Source organism: Lotus japonicus, chromosome 6 (genome assembly GCF_012489685.1).
Source record: "Lotus japonicus ecotype B-129 chromosome 6, LjGifu_v1.2".
Classification (NCBI taxonomy): Eukaryota; Viridiplantae; Streptophyta; class Magnoliopsida; order Fabales; family Fabaceae; genus Lotus; species Lotus japonicus.
Window position 1 is genome coordinate 52,872,833 of NC_080046.1, and position 25,257 is coordinate 52,898,089.

Here is a 25,257-nt window from a genome sequence, read left to right on the forward strand (position 1 = left end):
ACCCTCGGGGACAAATAATAGATAAGATGATTGATGATATATGAAAATAAAATAAAAATAAAATAAAAAGTGAATACAATTTATAAAAGAAAAAATATGTATATTCTTTTTTTTAAATAAAATGGTAGAGAATAATGTTTGGTTAACATACCAATTCCACCTCAACCTTGTGAGATAAGTGGGAATAAAAGATAAATGAATGATATGATTTGTGATGTGACATGAAATACAGAGAGAGATAGAAGGAAAAAGAGGTGGAAATGAGATAGAAGAGAAAGTGAGGTGTGTATATATCATTACTCACTCACTACAAGTTTGAAGAAAAGTGAGTTGAGTCGAACTAACCCACTTTTAGGCTAAACCTAAAAATTCATAATCCTACTCAATTCACCACGAGTTAGTAGTTAGGTGAATTGACTCACTTTTATTTAAATGAAAATAAAACTTGTTAAAATTCAAAAAAAAAAAATTTGTAAAACAATATTAAAAATTAGAAAAATATGATTTTTTTTTTCAATGTTTCACCACAAAATGTGTAAAAAAATGTTTCATTAAATTGAATCATGTTATTGTTATTGTATTAGAAAATCATTTTAATGTTTTTTAGATTGACTTAAAAATAAAATAAAAACAATTTGGTTCAACTTACTACAATCTCAACCCGTTTAGTCCATCAAAGTTAGTTGAGTCGAGTCAAAAAAACTCACACAGTTGCCAACTCATTTTCAACTGAACATGATAAAAAGTGGGTTGAGTTAAGCTGGCTCACGAGCATGAGGCTAATCTTTTCGAAATTTAAAGATCACATTAAATAAGTAAGACTATTCTAACAAATAATCTTTCATACATACCGTCTAAAGAAAGATAGTACGCTAAACTAGATTTTTAAATAATTGCACCTTGAACTATTTTTTGGTGAATAGAACTTAGCTTTCGAATGTGCTAAACTTTGTAAGTGGATTTTGAGAGGCGTAACTATTGATTGCTTTGCTACTTGCTGGCGAATATATTGATGTGATAAAAGAAAAGAAGTTAAAAAAAAAAAAGATTCCAACAAAAAAGGAAAATAGAAAAGAAAAAAAATGAGTTTCATTGCACGCGCTTCTCTCAGAAGCTCTTGCATCCAGTGGCAAACGGAGCGTTGAACCTCTTCCCCTAAAACACTGACTCAACGACCTATGGCATCATCGGGTTCGAACGAACTCACCGGCACCAACACGCTTCAGTCCATTCGCTACAATCGCGGTTCCCTTCAGCTTCTTGATCAGGTTTAAACTAAGCACCAATTCACAAACCAAAATTCATTTTGCTTTTGTTTCATAATTCATTTTTGTTTTGTTTGGAATTCTAGTTATGCTGCTGATACTGAATTGCTGATACTTTTTGTGCAGAGAAAACTCCCTCTAGAAACAATTTACTTGGAGATTCGCGATTCAACCGATGGCTGGCAAGATATTATCACCATGCCTTAATGCTTTGTTTGAATTTGCATATCAGGAGTAATTAAACAACTAGTTATAATGTGATTTTGTACTTACACATGTAACTTTGAACTGAAATGATTTTAGTCAACCTGACTTGGTTTTCCACTATGACCACTTAATGTTTGGATACCGTGCTAACTTGCGTGAGCGCTCACTTCAATTCGGATTGAGATGAATATGTTTTCACGTTAATTTAACTGGTATCCAAACACACACTTACATAACTTTTATCGAATCTACTTCATATTCTAAAGGGGTTAATAGTCATGTTACCATCAGTTTTGGATTGCGGTTACGGTTGTTGCGGTCTTCTTTAACTTTTTTTTGGTGAAATATGGTTGTTTGAGTCTAATTACGATCGGGCTCATAGATCAACTGGTAGGGGTTAATCAAACTTAACTAGGAGCCATTTAAGGACGGAAAAAAGAAAGAATATAGTAGAACAGTTCATCGCATGATGTAGTCTACAATTTCAAACTTTGGTTATAGTAGTAAGTAGTAACAGTGAATGTGGGAAAAAGAAAGCCGATTGAATCTAGACTGTTATCTTAATGCTTTCAATCAATGGATTCAGATATCTAAATTTTCATGACTTTCTCAGGAATGCCATTCGGGATATGGTGGTCCGAGGAGCACCTGCTATTGCCATTGCAGCCGCACTCGCCCTGGCTGTGGAGGTATCTAATCTAGGTGATTTTAGTGGGTCGCCCAGTGATGCGGCTTCCTTCCTGCAGAACAAGTTAGAATATCTTGTCTCAAGGTATTTTCGGTTGTCTACATTGATAATACAACAATCTGCTTATTTTGGATATGGTATTGCCTGGTAACTAAATAGCATTTGGCTTGTTGAGGTGTCTTTTTATGTAGTTGAGGCTGTTATTATAAGTTTCAAACGTTCCTTGTAAGCATGTATGAATTTTAGCTTGATTTTTTCCTTCATGATTCAGTCGGCCAACTGCAGTGAACCTATCAGATGCTGCAACAAAACTCAAAGAAGTCATATCTGGAGCTGCTGCTACCGCTTCAGAGGCCAAAAGTGTTTTTCAGGTATTACAAAGACTTATTATAATCAAGGAACTTTTGCAAATAAATAATGTTACATTTTGTACCTTTTTGCTCTCTTATTTTGTGTTTGACCATTTGAACCTGAATCTACTGGATTACTTTAAAGGATTATATAGAGGCTGCTGAAATTATGCTCGTCGATGATGTTGCCTCAAATAGAGCAATTGGTTCTTATGGAGCTACTTTTATTCAACACCAAGTTGAGAAGCCTAAGCTTTCTGTTTTGACCCATTGCAACACTGGAAGGTGCTTGCTACAGTACCACCTCTTGTTATTTTAGTACAATCATTCATATCCTTTTTTGTTTATTTGTTTGACAAATGATGTGAGAAAGTCTTTGAAGTTTGAACTCACTTGCAAGTGTTTTTGATTCGTTTCAGTTTAGCTACTGCTGGATATGGTACTGCTCTGGGTGTAATCCGTGCACTTCATAGTGGAGGAGCTTTAGAAAGGGCTTATTGCACAGAAACACGCCCATTCAATCAAGTGAGTGCAGTTTTTCAAAGTATTAGTTATATTCAGGGCTGTTTTAGAGACGATACATGTTCTAAGTTACCTTTTAATAGGGGTGGTCTGTATTAGCTGTTTATTCTGCTACTTGGAATCTTGAATTAGTATTATGGCTTGGCTTGAAACAGAACTGAACTATAATGATGTACTTATATTTTGGTTTATGGTCCATGTTCAAATTTGTATTTCAGTGATAGTTATAGTTGACCTTTTTGTCTACATAGTCATTCATTTGAAAAAGCGAGAAAATAGTTTGAACCCCTTAAATTAGGATTTCCTTAATGATCGTTTTTTTTTTTGCGGGAGGGGGGGTTGGTTCTGAAGTCAACAATGGAATTTGGTTAGCAGAAAGTAGTTTTGAGAACAAATTTCCAACCTTTTATTAAGTTTTTTTTCCTCTTGAATCTATCTTCAGAATAATATTCTCCTTAACTGCATTTCATGAAATTAATGAGTTAAATTGATTTGGTGTATAATGCTAAATTGCAGGGATCTAGACTGACTGCCTTTGAGTTGGTACATGATAAAATACCAGCAGCTCTTATAGCGGATTCTGCTGCAGCTGCACTAATGAAGTCGGGACGCGTGGATGCTGTTGTTGTGGGGGCGGATCGTGTTGCATCAAACGGTACTTTTGAGTTACAACAAAAAATAAACTATATTTGCTTGTCTTCTAGAGTATGGGAACATCATATGGATCTTCATGTAAATGGTATTGCAGGAGACACAGCCAACAAAATTGGAACCTACAGTGTTGCCTTATGTGCCAAGTTTCATAATGTACCCTTTTATGTGGCTGCACCATTGACTTCAATTGATCTCTCACTTTCTTCTGGAGAAGAAATTGTCATTGAGGAGAGATCTCCCAAGGAGTTGTTGAACTCACGTGGAGGACTTGGAGAGCAGGTTGCTGCATCAGGAATTTCTGTATGGAACCCTGCTTTTGATGTCACACCTGCTAACATAATATCTGGGATTATTACTGAGAAGGTATGTCTTACCTCTTCCTACTCTTGCATCATTTGTATGGGGTTCAGTTGCACTTTTTTCTCTGATCATTTTATGTTCTCTCGGCAGGGTGTCATTACAAAGTCATCTGCTGCTGATGCTTTTGACATAAAAGCTTTCATACAAAAAACACTTTAAGGGCTGAAAGTGTTTAGTGTCAATGACCTATGGTGGAGTTAGATTTTTCTAACACATTGCATCCATTTTAGATTGGAAAGTATTGTGTTAAATTTTTTGTTTGAGGTTGTGACTTCAGCACAGGATTAGCTTCTTCAATGGAAATGTCCCGGGAAATAAATCGCGGCCTGTTTAATAAACATGTCAATAAGAAATTGGCGGCGATCATGCCCTACATGCTTAAAATCGAATGCCATGGGTTCTTTGAAAGTCAGTTTGATCACCTGGTTGTATGATAAAATTCAAATATTATGAAGTGTGTTATGTGCTTTATTGGAAATTGCATTAAATAAGGTAATAAAAGTTCTCAGTACTAAGGAAAAACGTAATCATTATTTATACACTCAATGAAAATGATTTTTACATGGAAAATAACATTTCTAAGAATCCAAATTTAGTGATTAGTGAATTTGGAGGTCCTGCTGGCTGTATGAGTTTGTGTCCTCACGATGAACGAATATTACGTTATTTTCGATTGCAATGGACCAAAGAAAATAAAGTGAGGTTCAAAAAAAAAAATAATAATAAAGTGCGCATTGATTTGATACTATTCGCCTCAATTTCTATTGAGTAATGCTATATGGTACGAGAGAATGTGTACGACTAGTGCACGAGTGTAATTTAGTGGCGGTTTTAAACCGCCACAAAATTACAACTGTTCAAAAAAAAAGCAAAGCTACGGTTTCTGGCGGTTTCAAACCGCCACAAAATTACAACTGTCAAAATAAAAAGAAAAGCTACCGTTTCTGGCGGTTTAAAACCGCCAGAAATGGCTTCGTGCGTGGTGCACGAGACCCAAGGTCGTGTCCCACAGCATTTTCCATTTCTATTTCTCCTAATCATCCAAGACAAATGAGGCTTCATTTGTGTGAGCAGTGGCCACACCCCAACCCGCATTTTTTTCTAATCAACTAGAGATAAGATTCTCACAAAACGTGCGTTAGCCTACCTTGAACGCCAATACAAACGGGCACTAAAGCATTAGATTCTCCATTGACAAACACATTGTCGCCACCACCCTCCACCATTGCCACCATCGTGGTTACAGACACTACTACCGCCGTCGCCGCTGCCACCACCCTCCACCACCCCCCTCTACAATCACTATTGCCACCATTGCGGCTACCCACTACTGCCACCACCACAGCCACCATCATCACCTTCTAACACCACCACCACCACTGTTCCCACCAAATTATGCATTATATGACCAAATGCTATATAGTATTAAAATTTTATCAGGCCTTATCCTATCCGGCCTAATACAATCATGTCTTATACTATCGGGAGTTATACTATACATCATACCAAACGAACACTGCACTTGAGCTAGTTTTGAAACATCTCCAATCCATTCCCTCTACCAAGTTGGGTTCTTTCAATTAAAAGCCCAGCCCAACCAAATTCCTGTGATGAGCAATTTCGGTTCCTCGCAAATTGGTAGCAAAAATCAGAAAACCCGCGAATCGCTTCGCATTCTGCAACACACACGAAAAACACTTCAATCAAAGGTTTCACACTTTCTCTTCCTTCCTCGCTCTCGCACATTCAATTCTCAATTCATTGTTAATCAACCTTCAATTTTGAGCAGGTTCGAGTCGAAATGCAGAAGAAGACACTGTTACCCTTCAACAATGGCGATCCAACCAAGAAGAAGGTGTCATTGTGCGGCAAGGAAGCGTTGGTGAAGCTCCTAAGATGGCATTTCGGGTACCCTGATTTTAGGGGTCAGCAATTGGAAGCTATTCAAGCTGTGCTCTCAGGTGCATTCACCTTTTCCTCTAGGTTTCAGCAAATTTTGGACGAAAAGGGGATTTTTTTTTTCATTCATATTTGGTGGGTAGTGCTAGTTATTGCATTGAACTTAGAGCATTGTTGTTGTTGAGCATGTGGGGTGTGTTGTGGTTTTAGCAAATGTAGTTGAGAGTGAAAGAAAAATGATGATTTGAGTTGGAATTTTCGGTTGATATAGCTCAAGTGGTAAGAGCTAGGGGACATTTGGGTCGGGTGGGGGAGGTCCAGGGAGCAATCCCTGGAGTGTGCAATTTATCTTTCCGATGGTACCAAAAAAAAGAAATTTTCGGTTGAAGTTGAAGTATGGCTTGTTTGTTTTATTTGGATGCAGGAAGAGATTGTTTTTGTCTTATGCCAACTGGAGGAGGCAAGTCAATGTGTTATCAGATTCCTGCATTGGCAAAAGCGGGAATCGTACTGGTTGTTTGTCCCTTAATTGGTGAATCTTGTTCATTTTTTCCAGAGTTTTTGAATTTTTGGCTGAGCTAAATGCTGCGTGCGTGATAATTTGCCTGGTTTTTCATGCCTAGGATAGGAAGCAGCTGAGATTTCTGACTTTTGTTCCCTTTGACAGCCTTAATGGTGGGCATCTTTTCACCTTTATCGACTTTGTTGTTTTTTTTCAGACATGTTGTCATGTTTCGGCTCATGTGTTCTTTTTTATTGTATATGTTAGGAAAATCAAGTGATGGCGCTAAAGGAGAAGGGAATTGCTGCAGAGTTTCTCTCCTCAACAAAAACGGCAGGTGCAAGGGATAAGGTGAGTTATAAGAATGCTGATATTTTATTGCAATTAGCATATTCACAAAGTTCAGGCGATATGATAATTGCAATAATCTCATGACTCTTTTCTCAGTTCCTGGATTTATATTGGTGTAAGTTCAGTTTTATGTTGATTGAAAAGGATATTGTGTCTACTAAATTCAAGCTTCTCAGTTCTCAATGAAACCACTAAAGTGCCTGGATATATATACTCGATCCTGATGTTATCACCTCACCCTCACCTTCTACTATGAAAATTTTCCCTTGTTTAGTTTGGTTTGGATGAAGGGAAAGGATCTGTGCCAAATTCATGTAATATGTGTACTGATTTCTCACTTGTTCTTAGCGTTCTTAGTTCAGTAAAATGACATATCTGTTTTGCTTTTTAAGATTCATGAGGACCTTAATTCTGGAAAACCTTCTACAAGGCTACTATATGTAACTCCAGAGTTGATAGCAACACCAGGGTTTATGTCAAAGCTGAAAAAGATTTATGCTAGGGGGTTGCTAAGTCTCATTGCCATAGATGAGGTGTGAGCTGGAAAGGCCAATTCAATTTTCTGTTTCTCCTTTGAATTTTGTGGACATCTCAATAATTTCACATCTACAAAATTTTCAGGCACATTGCATCTCAAGTTGGGGTCACGATTTCAGGTTTTTCACACATCCTGCAACCAGCTCATAATTTTTCATTTGGAATTCTTTCATGGTTATCTTCTAGGATCTATGTTTCTGCCAAGGCTGTAATATGATTAATATTTCCCTAGTGCCATGGCTAATTAAATCCAGTCATCTCTTTTTCTTCCCGCACAAGGATATGTGTGTATTTTTGTATTTACCTTTTTTCTTGTAGCTAAAATGACATTTATTTTGGTAGTACTTGATTATGTTCAATAGGATCCAATTAAATTCCATTATGTCTTCGTCTGTTATCTATGCCTTCTTGGGTTTTCTTTATCCAGTACTTGGTGGTTTAATTTGATTTGTGGGCGCATATGTTTAGTGTCTCTTATATGTTGTTATGGACCAATTATCTTAAAAGATTAAACTTTGAGGTGAAGATTCATTAATGATTTTTACATTATATATGACTAACATGCCCCCAACATAAGAGCCTGTTTGACTTGAAGTATATGGATAATACACAAACCCACCTATATAGTGCTAAAATTCAAATTTTAATTAGAAGAATAGGGATGGCAAGGATCAAACTCTAATTCACTTGGTCGTAAGACTCTAATACTATGTTATGATCCAATTATCCCAAAAGTGAAACTTGTCCATGAAGACACGTCAATGAGTTTTATATTATAACTCTAACATGTGCTAATATGGCTTACAGTTTATTTTCATGACACAATTCTCTTTTCCTCCGTATTTGGAAACAGGCCTAGCTACCGTAAGCTTTCATCTTTGAGAAGCCACCTACCAGATGTACCAATATTAGCTCTGACAGCAACTGCTGTTCCTAAGTAAGTCTTCTTAAATTGGTTTTTTTATAAATTAGCTTTTTCCCCCAATATTTTAATGTTGTACACGAATGCATTTATATGCAGGCCTTATTGTTTTTGCAACCATTCTTTCAAAAATAATTGCCAATTTTTGTGGAGTTATGCTGTTGTTATTCTCCTATAGGTGTATAGATGATTATAAATCTATAGAAACTTATGGTATACCTTATATCATGATGAGATTGTTTTTTGAAATATTATGGTACTTCCTAATTATTGTATGCTGGCACAGGTATAAATGTATTCAGTATTCACATATAAAGAATATGCACTGCTTATCACAATAATCATGGCGCTTCTGTGTATTATTTTTGAAACTGACATTATCTTGCATTCTGATTTTTTTTTTCTGTATTGAGGGATGAGAACGAAATCCCATTGTGGCCTTATTTCCTTGATTATTCGTTTTCTGCAGGGTTCAGAAAGATGTAGTAGAATCCTTGCAGATGCAAAATCCGTTACTACTGAAGTCTTCATTTAATCGTCCTAACATATATTATGAAGGTCAGTTCTGCTTGCCGTGTGATTCACAGCTATGAACCAATTCAGCTATCAGTTTAACCCTGCATGTATTGTTTGGCATGTTAGTAATGGCCAGACATCACTGCTATGTATCACATGTAATGTGGCTAGCAATAAATACTCACTATTAAAATGTTTGTGCATGTTAACTTATGTTTGATGATGTTGACAAAGAAGATATGAGAAAGCAAAATAATTATGAACTAATTTCTGTTTTGAAAAATAAGGAATTGCTTGAAAATAGATAAGATACAGATATAAACATCTTTGAGGGTGTGTCCAAATATCAACTGTTGGTGAATCTCTCTAGATGTTGATTTTGAATGTGTTAGAATATAATATAAAACCATTAAAGTGGCCCTTACCCAACAGCTTAAGCTTTTGGGATAAAGTGGTTACTTGACATGGTATCAGAGCCTCTATGACCGAGAGGTCTAGAGTTCGATCCTTGCTCCCCTCACTTTCTGATTAAAAAGTGGAATTTAATTAAGCACATGGTAGGTGGGCCTGTGCATTTATCCACGCTTCAAGCCCAAAGGGCTCTTGCGTGAGGGGGCGTGTTAGAATATAATATAAAACCATTAAAGTGGCCCTTACCCAACAGCTTAAGCTTTTGGGATAAAGTGGTTACTTGACAGAATGTAAAGCTACTTTATGAGTTCAAACAAATCTGACTGGATTTCTTGACGATACAGTTAGATACAAAGATCTACTGGATGATGCTTATGCTGATTTATCTAATACACTCAAATCCAAGGGAGATGTTTGTGGAATAGTTTACTGCCTTGAACGTTCAATGTGTGATGACTTATCAGCTCATCTGTCCCAAAGTGGCATTTCTTGTGCTGGTAACATTTTACGTCTTTTTGATGTATTTTCAAAATGATTTGCTATTATTTATATTGTTTCCTTTCTTTTCAGCTTATCATGCAGGATTGAATAATACAAAGCGAACTTCTGTGTTAGATGATTGGATTTCTTCAAAGATAAAAGTTGTTGTTGCCACTGTTGCTTTTGGGTATGTTTCCCCTTTTTATGTTTGTATTAACTAGTATGTTGTTATCATTTGATGCTCTCATTCCATTTTAATGTTGACAATCCGGGTGGAGGGTATTTGGCCATATTTTGTATTTGAAAATGCTTAAACATTGCCATACATGATGCATACTCTTACTAACTGACTTTATTCACATATTAAATTTTATGATATTTTCAGTGGTGTGGTTTAAGTCATTTTAGTACTTCTGGTTTCATTTCAAAAGAATAAAATTATAACAAAAAGGTGGGTGTCACAAACATCACTAATGCACTTAGATCTGTTTGTCTTGCTTTGAGATCATCAATCAGAAAGTTATCTAGCCTGCCCACCTATGTGTAATGTTACTTTGTGAACCACGGCCACGACTATTTTCTTAAGAGTTGTAATTGCCTAGTATTTTTCCCATGAAAGGAATTCTGGGAATGCAACATGTAGTTGCCACTTGCCAGAAGACATTTGGACCTCCACCCTCTCACTTGAATGCCCTTGAGTTTGTTGTTGTCCAATGTCAGCTGTACAGTTTACATTCTTTCCCTTTAAAAGGAACACTTTTAACAGGAGCAGTGGACTGATTTCATTGAATATCCAAGCTATTTCTCCTAAAGGAAGCATTTCATATGCCAAATATATTGTTTTAATTTTCTGCATATTTCAAAAATAATTTTATGCATAGTGCTCGTATAGGTTCTTAGTGCTATAGCAAGTAGTGCATTGAAATATTGAATAGTACACACTATCTTATTTGTATTGAATGCAAGCATGTTTGGTTGGACCATATTACTGAGCATGACTTTTGTGATGCTTTTCTCTAACATGTAGAAGGGGATGTGGCATTCCCAAGGCATAATAAGTGCAGATAGCTTGAATCATTGCCACACTATTTGGAAATCCGAGTGCTATATATTGCATGCTATTTACAACTCATTTAACACCAACGTTGAGGAGTGTCTGATATTTCTGTCATTATTTAGTGGAGTATTATAAAGAACCCAATCCATTGGTCCACAATGGATCAAAGGAAGATGAATAAAAAGTGGGTAGCAAAACGAGCATGAATATATCCTGTATTTAAGTAAATTCACAACATCTATCATTTCTGTTGTGTGAAAACTTGTTAAGATTGTGAGATTTATTAAAGATTGTGATGTATTCCTTTCTTTTCTTCCTATACTCTCTGCATGGAGCTGTTCACTTGCATACAGTTACTGAGCCTTTGGTATTCATTCAGAATGGTAAGTGGCCATTTGCTATTAATTTGATTTAAATTTCTAAATGAAGTTTAATAATTAATATTGTAATTTTTATTACACTTGTGTGATCTGCTAGTAATAGATTAAGATCAAATTTACCAGGGCATTGATAGAAAGGATGTCAGAATTGTGTGCCACTTCAATATTCCAAAGTCAATGGAAGGATTCTATCAAGAGTCAGGCAGAGCAGGTCGTGATCAATTGCCCTCTACAAGCCTGTTGTACTATGGGGTAGATGATCGCAAAAGAATGGTTTACTTACTTAACTTGTTACTTTGACTTTGTATTCTTGTTTTTCTTATTATACTTGCTTTCTCTAATTATAATCTGCTATGTCAGGAATTTATCTTATCCAACTCAGGGAGTAAGAAGGCACAATCATCAAGTTCACAAGAAGAATCATCCAGAATGTCCCTGACTGCTTTCAATCAGGTGAAATCTAAATCATTGCTTGCTCTTTTTAATCGTGTATTTGTGGACTGTGCCCTTGTGTATTTGAGTAATGGAGTCTACATGTAAATATATAGATGGTTGAATATTGTGAGGGATCTGGATGTCGTAGGAAAAGGATTCTCGAGAGTTTTGGGGAGCAGGTAATGAAATCTATGGCCTGAGTTATTATGTGGTGTGCTTCATATTTACCCTAGTGGATATTTTACTTTCTTCATAACAGGTAACTGCATCACTCTGTGGCAAAACATGTGATGCCTGTAGACATCCAAACTTAGTTTCTAGATACTTGGAGAATCTCGCTGCTACCTGTGCTCTACGGCAGAAAAATGGTTCTTCTAGAGTTTTTATCACCAGGTGCTGTATTATTCATGTGTAAAAACCCTCTTGTGCATTAGAAATTGAACTTAAAAGGATAAACAGGAAATGGATCGAGTATATCTGATCTGCAGTTTTGCATGCTAGAAGAAATTATAATAATGATAGCTACCACAGGCAGACCATGATTGGTATTTTTAATCTATTTTACATAAGGATATCACACGTGTCTATAAAGATGGTACTTTAAGACTGGAGCTTTTGGCTCAATGGTCATGCCATTATCCATGGGGTTTTACAGGACTTATATTATATGTGACTTTGCCCTCTCATGTATTGACCCAAAGACAGAAAATGATAAGAAAAGAAAAATAAAAGATGGAACTTAAATATAGTTCCTTACAGCAGGACCAACACAATCGGTTTGATGAAGATTGCCTTATACTGCATTAATTGATCCTGTTAAATAATGCCTAGTTTTCTCATTTATCTTGTTTATCAGTTCCACTGGTGCAACTGATGGAGAGCAGTTATCTGAATTCTGGAATCGCAATGAGGAAGCAAGTGGATCAGAGGAAGATATATCTGATTCAGATGGTAGTTCTAAATTTATTTTGCTTGCGTCTTACTCTTTTGGCGGTGGATGAGTGGTTATTATGGTATTCATTCACGTGGACGAATTTTTATTGGCAGATGGCAATGAGGTTGTTAACAACCTGGCCCATTCAAAGCTTCAATCCAGATTGGGATTGAATGAAAAGCTTGCTTTGTTACAAAAGGCAGAAGAAAACTTCTATCGAAATGACAACACTGATAAACAGGTGCGTCTTTAATTTATTATTCCCACATTGGTAGTTAAAAAGTATATTCTCCATTTCCCCCCTGTGCCTCATTCTATTTTGCATGATCACATTGGGTGGTACTGTAACAGAACTTGTTATGATTAGCATCTGTACTGGGAAAAGATGATTACGTCTGTGCTTATTTATGTTTCTAGCCCAGTATTGTTAAGATCAATGCAGCAGAAATGGTTACTTCCTTCCGCCATTATTCTTGTCTGCATGCTCAGTTATCTAATTTGATTAACAGAGGAAAAATGTTGACAAGAATGCTATTTCTGATACAATGCGAGGAACGAGCAGGGAAAGATTACAAAATGCTCTTAAACAGGCTCAGCAACGGCTTGACAACTTCAGGTAGGCTTACCATCCTACTTGCTTGTCTGAGTTCTTTCTCCACAACATAAAAACCACCAACTCCAAAAATTTTCACATTTGCTTGCTATAACAAGTGTTCAACTTATTTCTCCTAATACTTATTTCTTAATTTAAAACATTTGTTCAGGATTGAAATAGAAACCTCAGCATCATTTCTTGAGGATGAATGCTACAAGAAATATGGCAAGGCTGGCAAATCATTCTATTATTCACAAGTGGCAAGTACTGTGAGGTGGCTGACAACTACAAGTCCTACCAATCTGATGGATCGACTTTGTGCGATTAGTTCTTCCACATCAGCGCTTAGTTCTTCCACATCAACGACAGAAGCTGAACACCCCCTCACACCCCTTGCTTTAGATCCTTGTACAAAAGAAGATATTGGCAGTGAACCCTCAGGCAATGCTGGATCAGAAACTTTCCAATGTGTGCCAATGGAAAGTTCTGTGAATGCAAAGTTGCCACAAATACCATCCTTCTCTGAGTTCGTAAATAGTAGGAAAACAAAAGGGGACCAAGTAAAGGACACACAAAAGCCTTCACCAAGAGTAGAAAAGAAGATGAGGATAGAGTAGGTTGACTCCTGTAACTACTATTAATGAGTTCAAGTTTCAATTGCAATATGTATCAAGTGTCAACTTTGGTTTTTGTAAAATAAATTGCTTTGTTTTTCAATCATTTAGTTTTTTTTTAAATCAAAACATGTAAAAATTCCATTTGAGCATTTAAAAGCACCTTTGATGTTTTGTTGGAGCAAATCCTTATCTAAGTAATGAGCGTTAAGCGGCTATTAATCGAAAGCTTGTTTGTTCTCTTGGATTCTTTGTTAAAGGTATCGAAATGGAAAAGTCAATGATAGTTCATTTTTTGAAACTTGCTTTGGGAGGGAGAATTTCTCTGTTTCTGTTGGTAATAGAATTTCAATTTCCAGGTGATAGTTAGTCTTGATGCTTTTTTTTTGTTCAGCCAATGGCAGGATCCTAGTTTCAAAATGAACACATTAGTAAATGAAACATACCAAAATAAGTTTTTCTTGCTTGATGCAGGCAGAGACACAAAATGAACAACATATTTGCGCAATAGGGACAATATCCTAGATGGACTTCACCAGAATCATACATATCAGAAGATGCTTTTATTGCTTGGTTCAAGCAGAGAAACACCCCTTATTGAATTAGAGTTGAACTTCACTGGTTTTGTGCACTGTGGAGTGATAATTTTCCAACAAAATTGGTATTAAGACTACCTAAGTAAAGATGGTCCTCAAACTCCACGGCTGAAGTAACCATACTTAGCACCTTCCCCTCACTATCATCAAACGTTCTGAGTATCTTGCCGTCTGTTGCCACATTCGCCACCATTGCTGATTTTCTTGCACCGTTGACCAAGTTAAATAGCCATGGAAATGAAGCTACCACGTGCTTGGATACCTTGGAGGTGTGCACAAACCCCAGTCCTTCAGAAGTAATCTTTGGCATCAATATTGGAAAAAGAAAAAAAAAATCAAATTAGTCTGAAACTCAGAGTCCTTTAAGTTGTTGTGTACAATCAATTGAAAAGCTTAAGATACATTAAAATATCAGTTGAAAGGATAATGTGTTTTAAATTATGTCTAACAGTCACACAGAATATAAAACAAAATTTTCATGTGTCTTCTCCTAAAGTGTTGAAAGGATAATGTGTTTCAAATTATGTCTAACAGTCCTTTGAATTTAAAGATAAAGGTATATGAGCAATTGCTTTGTCCACGCAATAGCCAATTAGGTCGACAAGGACTATTGCGAGAGGAGGCGCGATTGATATATAATAAATACCATTCACATGTCTTCTCTTTATGTTTAAATAGTTGTTTCATGCCAACATGGTTGTACAAGAACATTTGCTCATGTGCAAACTATCTTTCACTAAGAATTCATATGAATTATGAATATTACCTGAAGTAAAGCAATCCAGAAAGAGCCATCAGGAGCTAGATTAATGTTATCAGGTGCACCTGGGAGGTTTTCTATGAAAATATCTGTTTTGCCTTTGTTTGCTCCTTTTAGCCAATGCCTCGTACATCTGAACCTGATTCACAAAATAATAGTGTAAAATGACAGAAAATGCAGTCAATGCATAACAACATTAATGATGTCCTTTCTATATCCAAAAGAGACTCAATTGAAACCAACAAGAACACAGGCTCGACCACTAGGAAAATCATTTGTTGGAAGAGACAACTATAGTTTCCCGAACAGGTGGGGACATCAAAGGCAAAAAAAACTCAATTGACCAAAAGAGGACCAGAAAATCTAAGGAAGACAAGATATATATTTACTTACTTCCAAGTTTCGCAGACCACAAGATAATCTTGATCTTTAGAGAGAGCAACACCATTGGCAAAGGCCAAGTTATCAAGGACAATAGTTGTCTCATTTGATACAGGGTTGTATTTGAGAACTCGTCCATGAGGTCTGGCCTCTAGCATTTCCAGATACCAGTTACCAAAACCAAATTTGGTACTGGCATCACTGAAATATATATCTCCATCTGATGCTTCTATCACATCATCTGCGAACCTGGTTCAATCGATTAGAAATATTCATAACTGTAATCTATGGGCTTCATTGCTAGTGCGGATGCAATGAAATTGTCTAATTTAAGTGAACCTCACTTAGAATCATAATAATTAATATTGTATTAAGGGTGCAATTAATGCATTTTGGGGCACAAGATTGATTAGCATCATAAAATGCTCAAACATTTGAAGAATAAAAAAAGCATCAATCTTTGATCCTTCCTACCTAGTCACTATCAACTCATACATACCACCAATCTATAGAGGGTAATGTAATTATGGTAGGAGTTTTAATTTTTAAATCGGTTGTGTTAAAATTCTGTGTTTGAATTTAGCACAATGCATTTTAAATTCCTCAAAAATTACATTAACCTCTACAATCACAAAAGCTCCATCCGACACACTCTGAGAGAATGCAGTTCATTTTTTATCTATGTAGTATGAGAACATACCGGTGCAAATAGATAACAAAACAAAACCAGAGCTGTTAGCATGCCCCAAAAGGCACATTCAACAAAATTTCAAATTAAAGATAGGGACCCTTAAAGATATAGTAATAGTAATGAATGATGCCTTGAAAGAGAAAATAAAACTAAACAAAACACAAGAGCAATCTGCACATGAATTATTCGTCTGGGGCTTACCTCATTGGAGAACCATTTACTTGTGTAGTGAGAACACTGAAACCCTCTTCTGTAACCTTTAGCAAACCCTGCAAATCATAATTATAATCTTTAGTCTTGCAGTAGCACATTTTTTTTCTTGGATCCTTTTGGCTTTTTCTTAATTAGTAAAGTTAATGACCAAGTCCTAGAAGCTAGAAATGTAGCCATTATTTTCATATTCGGATTAGCTTATCTTTAATCAGAATCAATTCTAAAACACAACAGTTTTGCTATAGAATTGAATCTGACTAGAAAGATTTCCAAATGAGTGGCTCAGACACATACTATAAGTCATGAGACATGGATTTTGGGGCTTTTGTTGTTTTTGCTTGTGCTATGGAAGAATTCATGTTTACCTTGTTAGCATCACACACAATGAGACCCCCATCTTTTGCTGCTGTTATCCCAAGCAAAGCATGACTATCTATATGCTTCCAATTCTCCCAATTTCCATTCCTGCGCAGTCTTTTAATCCAACCATCTCGAGTAGCTGTATAGAGAGTACCCTCTTCATCAAAGCAAACATCTTCTGGTTGTTTCAGAAGTCCTTCTCCAAGCTTACTGACATTCTGTGAAGGAAAACAACATATACAACAGAGTAAAGTATTAAATACTAACGGCATGTTCATAAATTCTCTTACAAGTGATTTACAATTAAGTTTAAAGTCAAAATCAATTCTCAGAAGAGAAGCTTATGTGTAGTTTCTAGGTGCCTGTTATCCAAACATGGCTAGGTGCATGCTTGTTTTGGTGTCAGATTCAACACAAACTTGATTTCACGTATCTCGAGAAGAAGCTAGAATTTGACATGTTAAGCTTAACGTGGATCAGAGAAGCAGGACTTTAACACGTTTGTTTCAACATGAAACCACATTGAGTTCAAGGGAAGACCATTTAAGATAACATGCAGTGACTTTTTACCTGTAATTTGTTGTTTTTGGTTGAAGGTGCAGGGGTTATGTCAAGCAAAACTGGATCTATGGGTGAGAAGTAGAAGACTTGTACTGTGAGAGCAACTAAAGCTGCTAGAACTAAGCTTGAGCTTAGTGTTACACATTTTCCAGTAGAGAAAGGTTGAGTAGTCGGATTGGAAGCCATGGATAAGAAACTTGTGCTCTGCAATCAGGAGTGTGTTACTGTTAACTTTCTAAAAGCTCAAGGCTAATGAATTTTACATCAAACATATGTTACAATTTCATGTACTACACGAGTACACGTATTCATTGGTCTTTGTTTGTCTCACGGAGAGTTAATGTCAATCAATGTATAATAAATCTCTCTTATCATTTTTATTAGAACTAAACTACTATTTCACGCCCACTAAAAATCTAGTTAAAGTGGTTTAGTGCATTAAATTTTGTTCACAGTAAATAACTAAATATTGAACTTCCAAGATCGATCTTACCCCTTTTCTTAATTTTTAGATATCATTAATACTTTTATGTGTGAAAAAAAAGAAAAAACTTAATTAAATAAAGGTACTATTGTAAAAAAAAAATTAACTTACCACAAACTCCAAATTAGTTATTATATAAAGAATCAAAGCGCACCTCTAATTTATCTCTTATAATAAGGAAGGGTGTATTAATTATTTATACTTTATTAGTTTATTGTTTGTCTCTTCCACATATATATATATATATATAAATAATTATTTAAATATAATTTATTTACATGGAAAATAGCTGAATAACGATGCAATTAGAAACATCTTTAGATTAATATTTTTACATTTATAATTTAATATTATATTATAAGTTATAAAAATATAAATATTGAACTAATTTTAATTTATATGAGGGTGGAAAAGGAAACATGAATTTTTTATTATCCTGGTAGGTTTTAACTCATCCCTTTCAGAATAATGACTCATTTGATACTTCGTATTAGGCCATATATATAATATAAATTTATACAATATTTATAAGTTTATTCATTATCTGATGCTACATTAAAATCATAGATTATTTAATCCATCAAATATAAGTGAGATAAGACCATATAAAATTGTGCATACACTGCCGCCATTAACCACCACCACTAATGCCACTACCGCCACTATTACGTACCGCCACAACAAGCACAACCACCCTTCACCGCAACCACCATTGCCACCACCACCATCATCACCATTACACCCTCCACCGAACATATAATTGAATCAATTTAAATGATATATTTTATACTATTCCACATACCAAATAAGCCTTAAATTGTAAACATGGTGGAAAAGATAGAATATGGAACAAAATTGCGCTAGCACAACAAACAACATATTAAAGTTAAATGTGATTATGCAATCTTATGCTATCTCCTTATCTTGCCCATTAAACAAACATTATATGGCAAATGAATTTAGAATGCATCAACTCTTTATATTAGCAAATTGGCTATCTAACTCTAATCATGTGATTCAGTTTTATTGGAGTGTTCTTTAATCTTTTTCGCTTCTCCTTTTTCCTCTGCTCCATTTCAGTCCTAGGTAATATTTTGTGAATGCTCACGATCTATCACAAATGCACGAGTTAAACTGTAATTATGTTAACATTGTGGTAAAAAGTAAAAACCAACAGTTAGAATTTACACTGAAATCTGCTAGATTTTTTAGTGGTTTGCCACAACGCAACATCTCAAACTCTCTTATTTTCCAACATTTTTACTTGCCCGAGAAATTATAGTTACTTTTTCAAATAAATAATTTTATTGGAGTTTGAACTTGTGTTCTCAGTAGTTTTAAATATATAAAGTTCATAAAAATTTTGGCATTAACATTTGTTTTCAAATGTGATTCATACTAAAAATAAATAAAATATTATTAATGCGTATTAACATAAAAATGGATTTTTCCAATTTCAACTATATATACTGACACTATGTCTATAAGTAATTAAATAGTTAACTTATTATTATTTCTTGCTTTGTATTTTATTGGATTGTTGTGAAGTGTTCCATAGTCAAAGGTATTGAAGTGTTCCATAGTTAAAGGTATGTTTTGATACTCGCTAGAATCGGTGCAAACATATATTAGAACTCACTTGTGTAATTTTCTACTCAACTGATATAAAAAAGCATAAAATATGTTATATGACGTTTTCTGACATTTTGATTAAAAGAAAAACAGAGAATCGTGTTTTTCTAAGAAAATAGTAGTGCATGAAATGAACTAATGATGAGTTCAATATATAGAAACGTTTTCTGACATTTTGATATAAAAAACAGAGAAAACAGAGAATAGTGTTTTTTATTAAGAAAATAGTAGTTCATTTCATGAACTAATGAGTTCAATAGAAATGTTTTCTCTCACACTAGATTTGATTTAAGTATAGAAAAAACAAAGTGCAAATCATTAAATTTCTACAAATAGTAATGTATTGTTATAGTTAAGTGGATGACTAAAATGATTGGTTCACTCTGAATTCAGTTAGATAACACAGAGAAATAAGTTAGACATCGTCATACTAAAATTACTGTCGATAATAAAATATTTAATGAACAAGAGTTAAACGTGATAAGAAAAGAGGTAAATCATTCCACTCTTTCTCCATTGAAAAGCCTAATTTAAAGGCAAAAAACACTTATTATAAAATATTCACGCAACTCATGGGCTTATTTTTAGTATACTGTTTTTAAATAAAACTAACTCTCCACGAAATTGCGCAATATAGAAACAGCAAGTCTTAAGCTATCAGGTATGAAGAAAAGATGCCCTCCTAACATGGCTCAAAGTTGCATCTGAGCATCCTCATGCCATGTGCATGGACGGCTTGCGAATTAACCAAAGTTGATTCCCTGAGCTAAGGGTAGTTCACTTCCATAATTGATGGTACTGCAAAGCACAAAATTTTAGTGTCATTAAGAACATGAGCACATTCATAGCAAGGGACAAAGAGAATGCAAGATCTTAAATTCAACTATGACGACTTACCATGTAGAACGCCGCATGTATTGCTTCCACGAGTCACTTCCTGCTTCGCGGCCACCACCAGTTCCCTTTTCTCCACCAAAGGCACCTCCAATCTCAGCTCCATTTGTTGGTATGTTAACATTCACTATACCGCAATCACTACCCCGTGCCCTGCATAATAATTACAACCACCAACATGTAAATTATATTGTTTATGCAAATGAAACACCACCTGAGTCCCTAAGCAAATTCACTAGCAGATATGTAGAAGAGAAACAAAAAGAAGTCAATTACCCGATCCATTTGAATATAGATCCAGGTGTTTGTGTAAAGATTGAACTGCTCAATCCTTGAGGTACAGAGTTGTTCAAGGCAATTGCTTCTTCCAGAGTCTATGAGCAAAATCATGAAGGTCGATGAGAAACTAAACCCCAAAAGAAATAAGTTCAATAAAAGATCTTAGATAAATATACTACCTTAAATTTCATAACATAGAGAACTGGACCAAATAATTCTTCTTTAACTACAGGAGCATCTGGAGAAATCTCAACAATTGTTGGTTGTACAAAATTTCCTTCTGACTCTAATACAGATCCCCCAGTTAGGATCTTCCCTCCCTGATAATCAAATCAAAGTATCTAGTAAACCATCTCCACACAAAAAACACAAACATCCATCATATTTGAGCAAAATTCTGTAAATACTACTTAGCAAAATTACAGATAAGATATGGAATATTACAGCCTAAGATACATACCTGAGACTTTATGACTGAAATGCCCTTCTGAAAGTTTTCAGCTGAAGAGCGCGTATGCAAAGGCCCAACTAGAATCCCATTCTCCAGGGGGTTCCCAATTTTGACTTGTTTGTAGGCTTCACTTAGTTGATTTAGCGCATTTGTGTAGATACTTTCATGCAGAAACTACAATGCAATGTAAGTTAAGAAATAAATATATACCCTTAAAACTTACATAAGACAGCACTAAAATTATGGAATTCAATTTTTGAAATTGGTTATAATACCAGTCTACGGCAGGTAGTACACCGCTGACCAGCAGTACCCACAGCAGCAAACAAAATAGAGCGTACAGCCAGTTTGATGTCTGCATCATCCATGACGATTATTGCATTGTTACCACTTAACTCAAGCAAGCATTTGCCAAATCTTTCATTAACAGTTTGCTGAACCGACAAGCCAACCTATAATAGGAAACATATCATTAGCAACTTAACACTATAGATGGTAATCTTCAAATCATACTGAAATAAGTGAAAATTTGCACAGTATCTTCACATATTGTGTTTTAACAGACGAACAAGAGCAACATATATGATTACACAATACATAAATGTAGAGGTAGTCACACTAGAGAGTTGATGTTATAATGTATGAGATACCACATTTCTTGACAATTAATTACTGTAATAAGATAAATACCACTACTATAGGCAGCTAAACTGAGCAGAGCATCATGATGACAACTACATCTTCCAGCAATGTGGAAATCAGAACATCCTATTCGATTAGTTTAATATGCCACCCGTTTAGATTTTAGAACATAATGTCTGACGACCAAGTAAGCAGACAAAGAAAGTACCTTTGAACTTCCAGTAAATGAAACCAGGGGAATGCGGGTGTCTTTCGCAATCGCTTGACCAATGTCAGCGCCTCCACAGAAAGAGGTAAATATCGCACCTGGTAAGTTGTTCCTCTCAAGAACTTCAGCTACTAGCTTTGTCACAGCAATAGTTATTAATGGAGTTGTTGGAGCACCCTTCCTGCAATGATGCAGTGATAAAGAAAAGTTCATATTGAAAAGATAGCAATTTTAATTGAAATTTTGAAACACTCCAGAGGAAGAAAGTGGCAATGCATCACATAAAAAAAATCACAGATTTTCATAGATATCATAAGTGAACCAAAGTCACAGGAAGTGCAATTGGAGAAATTGGAGGCCAACTTATCAACAGACAGGAAAGCCCAAAAATCAAGGGAAAATCCTCATCATCTGTTTGTTTGCTGAACAATCAAATGAATTGATGCTGACAAAATACATGTACTAAACAATAGTGCATTAAGAACTGAAGTACTAGTTACATAGAGTTGAGATTTCAACTGTCATTCAAGTCAAAGAGCATGGGGGACAAAATAGGACCAAGAACATTGATCAAAAGTCTACATATAGCATTAGTCCAACCAAGTTTGCAAATGGAATGCCTCCACAATAAAGCCAAACACACATGAAAATGATGCAAATAAACAGAACATGCCATGAAACAATAAAAGAACGATCTGACTTAAAGACAGCCAATTTATTAATCGCATGAAATATCCAGAGATAGATATGTAGACTCACCATACAACACAGTTACCGCAGACTAATGCAATGCAAGCATTCCACCCTGAACAATGGAGATGAACAAGTTTTATTATAACTGAAATCATCAGAATATTTTCAAAGTACAGAATTGGATCATATAATTCAGAATGTAGTCAGATAAAAGCTTCAAGAAAACTATCTGCACACAAATGTCAGCATGCATCCACTTATATAAAGCTACTATGTGCTTTGAGACAGGAAGAGAGGAAAAACATACCCAGAACAGCACATGGAAAGTTGAAAGCAGTGATTACACCAACTATTCCTAGTGGGTTCCATACCTGTGATTCAAAAACATGTAATACAGTTCATGAATATACATCCTGTTATAAGATGGCACTGAAGTTAGTGAACAATTATAGTTTAAAAATTGCACCTCAAACATCATGTGATCTGGACCTGCAAAGAAACAAATACAAGAAAACAATAACTCAGAACAGGAAAACCTCAGAGAGAAATTATTATCCAAAACAAATGTATATCTCGAACAAGAAATCATGGTATGGATTATGAAGAAAAGACAGATGATTGATATAGATAGACAAATTACGTTCTGATGGTATAATCGATCCATTCAATTGTCGGCTCAGCCCAACAGCATAATCACACATGTCAATAAACTCCTGTAATGGATAGAATGAAAGATTAAGACTTTTCATATACAAATGCAAATACTAAATCTTTTCATCAGACAACATGTTACTAAATTGCAGAATCAGAAGATTCACCACACCTGAACCTCCCCAAATCCTTCTGGAAGAATTTTCCCCATCTCAAGAGACACCAGCCTACCCAGAGGATCCAACTTGGCCCTTAAGGCCTCACCAATCTGCCTGACAATCTCACCCCTTTTCGGCGCCGGAACCTGCAAAAACATGACATGAAAGGAGTGAATCCCCACTTAGTTTCCAATAGAACCAACATGCAGCACTCACTATCACAATTCTATCATGTAACTAGTAAAAATGTAAAATCAAGATGAAAAAAAACACACTCACAGTCATCCATGTCTTAGCTGCTTCACTGCAAGCCTGCAAACCCTCCTCATAATCTTGAATGCTTGCCTCGGTCACAGTAGCAGTAGTCTAATTCCAAATCAACAGCAAAAATCAGACACATAACAATGAAAACTAAAACCCCTAGAAACAATTTCAACAAGCATGCAATCAATCAATCAAGTTCAAAACTCAGTCAAGATCAGTAAAAAACAAACATGCAAACAAAACAAAAAAATCCTCTCTTTTCCATCACATATAAATTAAAGATGAATTTTGACTGGAAAACAATTGTTGGGGTGAACCTGATTGTTGGAAGGGTTGACAGAAGTGGCAGATGAACCAGTGGCCTTCCATTTTCCATTGATGTAACAGCCAATGTTGGAGGAACCCAAACCAATTTCGTTCAAGAAGCTTAGATCGTTGTTATCAGAACCCATTTTCCTGCAACCAAAATCAATGAAATGAAGCTACTACTCACTCTCGGGAACTTTGATGAAGATAGTGAGTGAAACTGTGACAGTGTTGATCTTCTTCGTTGTTTTTAAGGTATATTTATATATAAAAATAAAAAAGTGAGTTTTGTGGGACCAGAGAAGAAAGGTGATGATGATAATGCTACCTGTATGAGTAGAGTTGCGTGACCAGTCACGGAACGTTGGTTGTGACGTGGCGTGGCGTGTCGTGTCTCATCAGATAAACTGAACCATTGGATAAGAACATCACTGTTTATCCTTCTCCACGTCAGAAACTTTGTTTTTTACCAAATGAGAAACAAGTATATTTTTTTTTACAAAAATAAAAAATATTGTTGCAGGGCCTGTTTTGTGTTATTGTTGGTACCAAGTTGGGCCATGTTTTCTTTTTGGGACAGCTCAGTGCATTTTATGGTTTGTTTGGAACCTTTTCCAATTTGACAAAAATAAAGCAGGAAAAGCTTTCAAAAAAAAGAAAGTATTGGAAAAGCTTATCTTGTTGAAATACTTATACTTAGGCTCGTTTGGTGGTCAGACTAGGATAGAATATGATATGATAATAATCAGATCATGTTGTTATATGTTGTTTGTTGCGCCAGCAGAATATGATAACATTATCCTGTCCCTTATCTTATCTTGTTCATCATGGGTAAAAGTTATCCTGAGGCCAGCTAGGATAAAACAGGACAGGATACCAGTTATATATTTTTTTTTAGTATCCTAACACCAAATTAATTTATTTTATTATTATATAATTTATAATAATATTAATTAATTAATTTAACTAAAATAAAAATAAATAAAATTATTATTCATAAATAGTAAAATAGACTACTCACTTACAAATATTGATTTATCAATAGTAATAAACTAATTTAATATTTTCATCTCCTAATATTTAAAAATTATTTATCTACTTATATAATAATTTAAATATTAATTACTTTTGAAATAATAATATTTTTAATTTGGTTAATTTTTATTATTTATCACGTGTCACATTTTAGTGAAAACCAACAAATATTGATTTTTTAATAGTAATAGACTAATTTTCTATTTTCATCTCCTATTCTTTAAAATTATTTATCTACTTATATAATAATTTATAATTTAAATATAAATTATTTTTGAAATAATAATATTCTTAATTTAGTTAATTGCATAATTTTATT

The 25,257-nt window shown here is 35.1% G+C and overlaps 5 protein-coding genes across 5 annotated transcripts; 3 read left to right on the forward strand and 2 right to left on the reverse strand.

Moving 5' to 3' along the window:
• Positions 1–1,059: 1,059 nt before the first annotated feature.
• On the forward strand, positions 1,060–4,524 carry LOC130724683 (methylthioribose-1-phosphate isomerase). The gene is made up of 9 exons (XM_057575964.1): positions 1,060–1,268; positions 1,392–1,447; positions 2,086–2,244; positions 2,432–2,531; positions 2,656–2,795; positions 2,930–3,035; positions 3,549–3,687; positions 3,781–4,049; positions 4,137–4,524. The coding sequence occupies exons 1-9, from the start codon at positions 1,179–1,181 to the stop codon at positions 4,203–4,205; spliced, it is 1,128 nt and encodes a 375-aa protein (XP_057431947.1). The 5' UTR covers positions 1,060–1,178; the 3' UTR covers positions 4,206–4,524.
• A 1,132-nt stretch (positions 4,525–5,656) lies between these two features.
• Positions 5,657–6,727, forward strand: LOC130725549 (uncharacterized). The gene is made up of 4 exons (XM_057576766.1): positions 5,657–5,755; positions 5,836–6,007; positions 6,370–6,458; positions 6,569–6,727. Exons 1-4 carry the CDS (start codon positions 5,657–5,659, stop codon positions 6,725–6,727), a joined length of 519 nt encoding a protein of 172 aa, XP_057432749.1.
• LOC130723188 (ATP-dependent DNA helicase Q-like 3) lies at positions 6,715–13,865 on the forward strand. The gene is made up of 15 exons (XM_057574148.1): positions 6,715–6,798; positions 7,191–7,331; positions 7,420–7,454; positions 8,189–8,272; positions 8,727–8,815; positions 9,529–9,681; positions 9,755–9,855; positions 11,225–11,374; positions 11,462–11,554; positions 11,650–11,715; positions 11,796–11,929; positions 12,393–12,487; positions 12,584–12,711; positions 12,980–13,086; positions 13,235–13,865. Exons 1-15 carry the CDS (start codon positions 6,727–6,729, stop codon positions 13,680–13,682), a joined length of 1,896 nt encoding a protein of 631 aa, XP_057430131.1. The 5' UTR covers positions 6,715–6,726; the 3' UTR covers positions 13,683–13,865.
• Positions 13,866–14,091: 226 nt separating this feature from the next.
• Positions 14,092–17,528, reverse strand: LOC130723187 (protein STRICTOSIDINE SYNTHASE-LIKE 4-like). The gene is made up of 6 exons (XM_057574146.1): positions 17,251–17,528; positions 16,686–16,898; positions 16,309–16,376; positions 15,429–15,665; positions 15,042–15,174; positions 14,092–14,576 (listed from the first exon to the last, which is right to left on the reverse strand). Exons 1-6 carry the CDS (start codon positions 17,425–17,427, stop codon positions 14,295–14,297), a joined length of 1,110 nt encoding a protein of 369 aa, XP_057430129.1. The 5' UTR covers positions 17,428–17,528; the 3' UTR covers positions 14,092–14,294.
• A 2,307-nt stretch (positions 17,529–19,835) lies between these two features.
• Positions 19,836–24,146, reverse strand: LOC130724321 (aldehyde dehydrogenase family 7 member A1). The gene is made up of 14 exons (XM_057575523.1): positions 23,915–24,146; positions 23,613–23,699; positions 23,348–23,479; positions 23,165–23,237; positions 22,991–23,013; positions 22,832–22,895; positions 22,591–22,636; positions 21,832–22,012; positions 21,257–21,433; positions 20,991–21,155; positions 20,710–20,850; positions 20,528–20,625; positions 20,255–20,404; positions 19,836–20,155 (listed from the first exon to the last, which is right to left on the reverse strand). The coding sequence occupies exons 1-14, from the start codon at positions 24,047–24,049 to the stop codon at positions 20,101–20,103; spliced, it is 1,527 nt and encodes a 508-aa protein (XP_057431506.1). The 5' UTR covers positions 24,050–24,146; the 3' UTR covers positions 19,836–20,100.
• Positions 24,147–25,257: the final 1,111 nt, after the last annotated feature.

Excerpts from the sequence above, each read along its gene's own strand:
- LOC130724683 (XM_057575964.1), top strand. The coding sequence starts at position 1,179 with ATGGCATCATCGGGTTCGAACGAACTCACCGGCACCAACACGCTTCAG. Across the intron at positions 2,532-2,655 it reads AGGCCAAAAGTGTTTTTCAG|GATTATATAGAGGCTGCTGA; the intron begins GTATTACAAAGA and ends ATTACTTTAAAG. Across the intron at positions 3,036-3,548 it reads AAACACGCCCATTCAATCAA|GGATCTAGACTGACTGCCTT; the intron begins GTGAGTGCAGTT and ends GCTAAATTGCAG.
- LOC130725549 (XM_057576766.1), top strand. The coding sequence starts at position 5,657 with ATGAGCAATTTCGGTTCCTCGCAAATTGGTAGCAAAAATCAGAAAACC. Across the intron at positions 6,008-6,369 it reads TATTCAAGCTGTGCTCTCAG|GAAGAGATTGTTTTTGTCTT; the intron begins GTGCATTCACCT and ends ATTTGGATGCAG. Across the intron at positions 6,459-6,568 it reads CAAAAGCGGGAATCGTACTG|GATAGGAAGCAGCTGAGATT; the intron begins GTTGTTTGTCCC and ends TTTCATGCCTAG.
- LOC130723188 (XM_057574148.1), top strand. The coding sequence starts at position 6,727 with ATGGCGCTAAAGGAGAAGGGAATTGCTGCAGAGTTTCTCTCCTCAACA. Across the intron at positions 11,555-11,649 it reads CCCTGACTGCTTTCAATCAG|ATGGTTGAATATTGTGAGGG; the intron begins GTGAAATCTAAA and ends GTAAATATATAG. Across the intron at positions 11,716-11,795 it reads TCGAGAGTTTTGGGGAGCAG|GTAACTGCATCACTCTGTGG; the intron begins GTAATGAAATCT and ends TCTTCATAACAG.
- LOC130723187 (XM_057574146.1), bottom strand. The coding sequence starts at position 17,427 with ATGGCTTCCAATCCGACTACTCAACCTTTCTCTACTGGAAAATGTGTA. Across the intron at positions 16,899-17,250 it reads CCAAAAACAACAAATTACAG|AATGTCAGTAAGCTTGGAGA; the intron begins GTAAAAAGTCAC and ends TTTCCTTCACAG. Across the intron at positions 15,175-15,428 it reads GTGGTCTGCGAAACTTGGAA|GTTCAGATGTACGAGGCATT; the intron begins GTAAGTAAATAT and ends TTTGTGAATCAG.
- LOC130724321 (XM_057575523.1), bottom strand. The coding sequence starts at position 24,049 with ATGGGTTCTGATAACAACGATCTAAGCTTCTTGAACGAAATTGGTTTG. Across the intron at positions 20,851-20,990 it reads TTTCAGTCATAAAGTCTCAG|GGAGGGAAGATCCTAACTGG; the intron begins GTATGTATCTTA and ends TTTGATTATCAG. Across the intron at positions 20,405-20,527 it reads TCTATATTCAAATGGATCGG|GGCACGGGGTAGTGATTGCG; the intron begins GTAATTGACTTC and ends ATTATTATGCAG.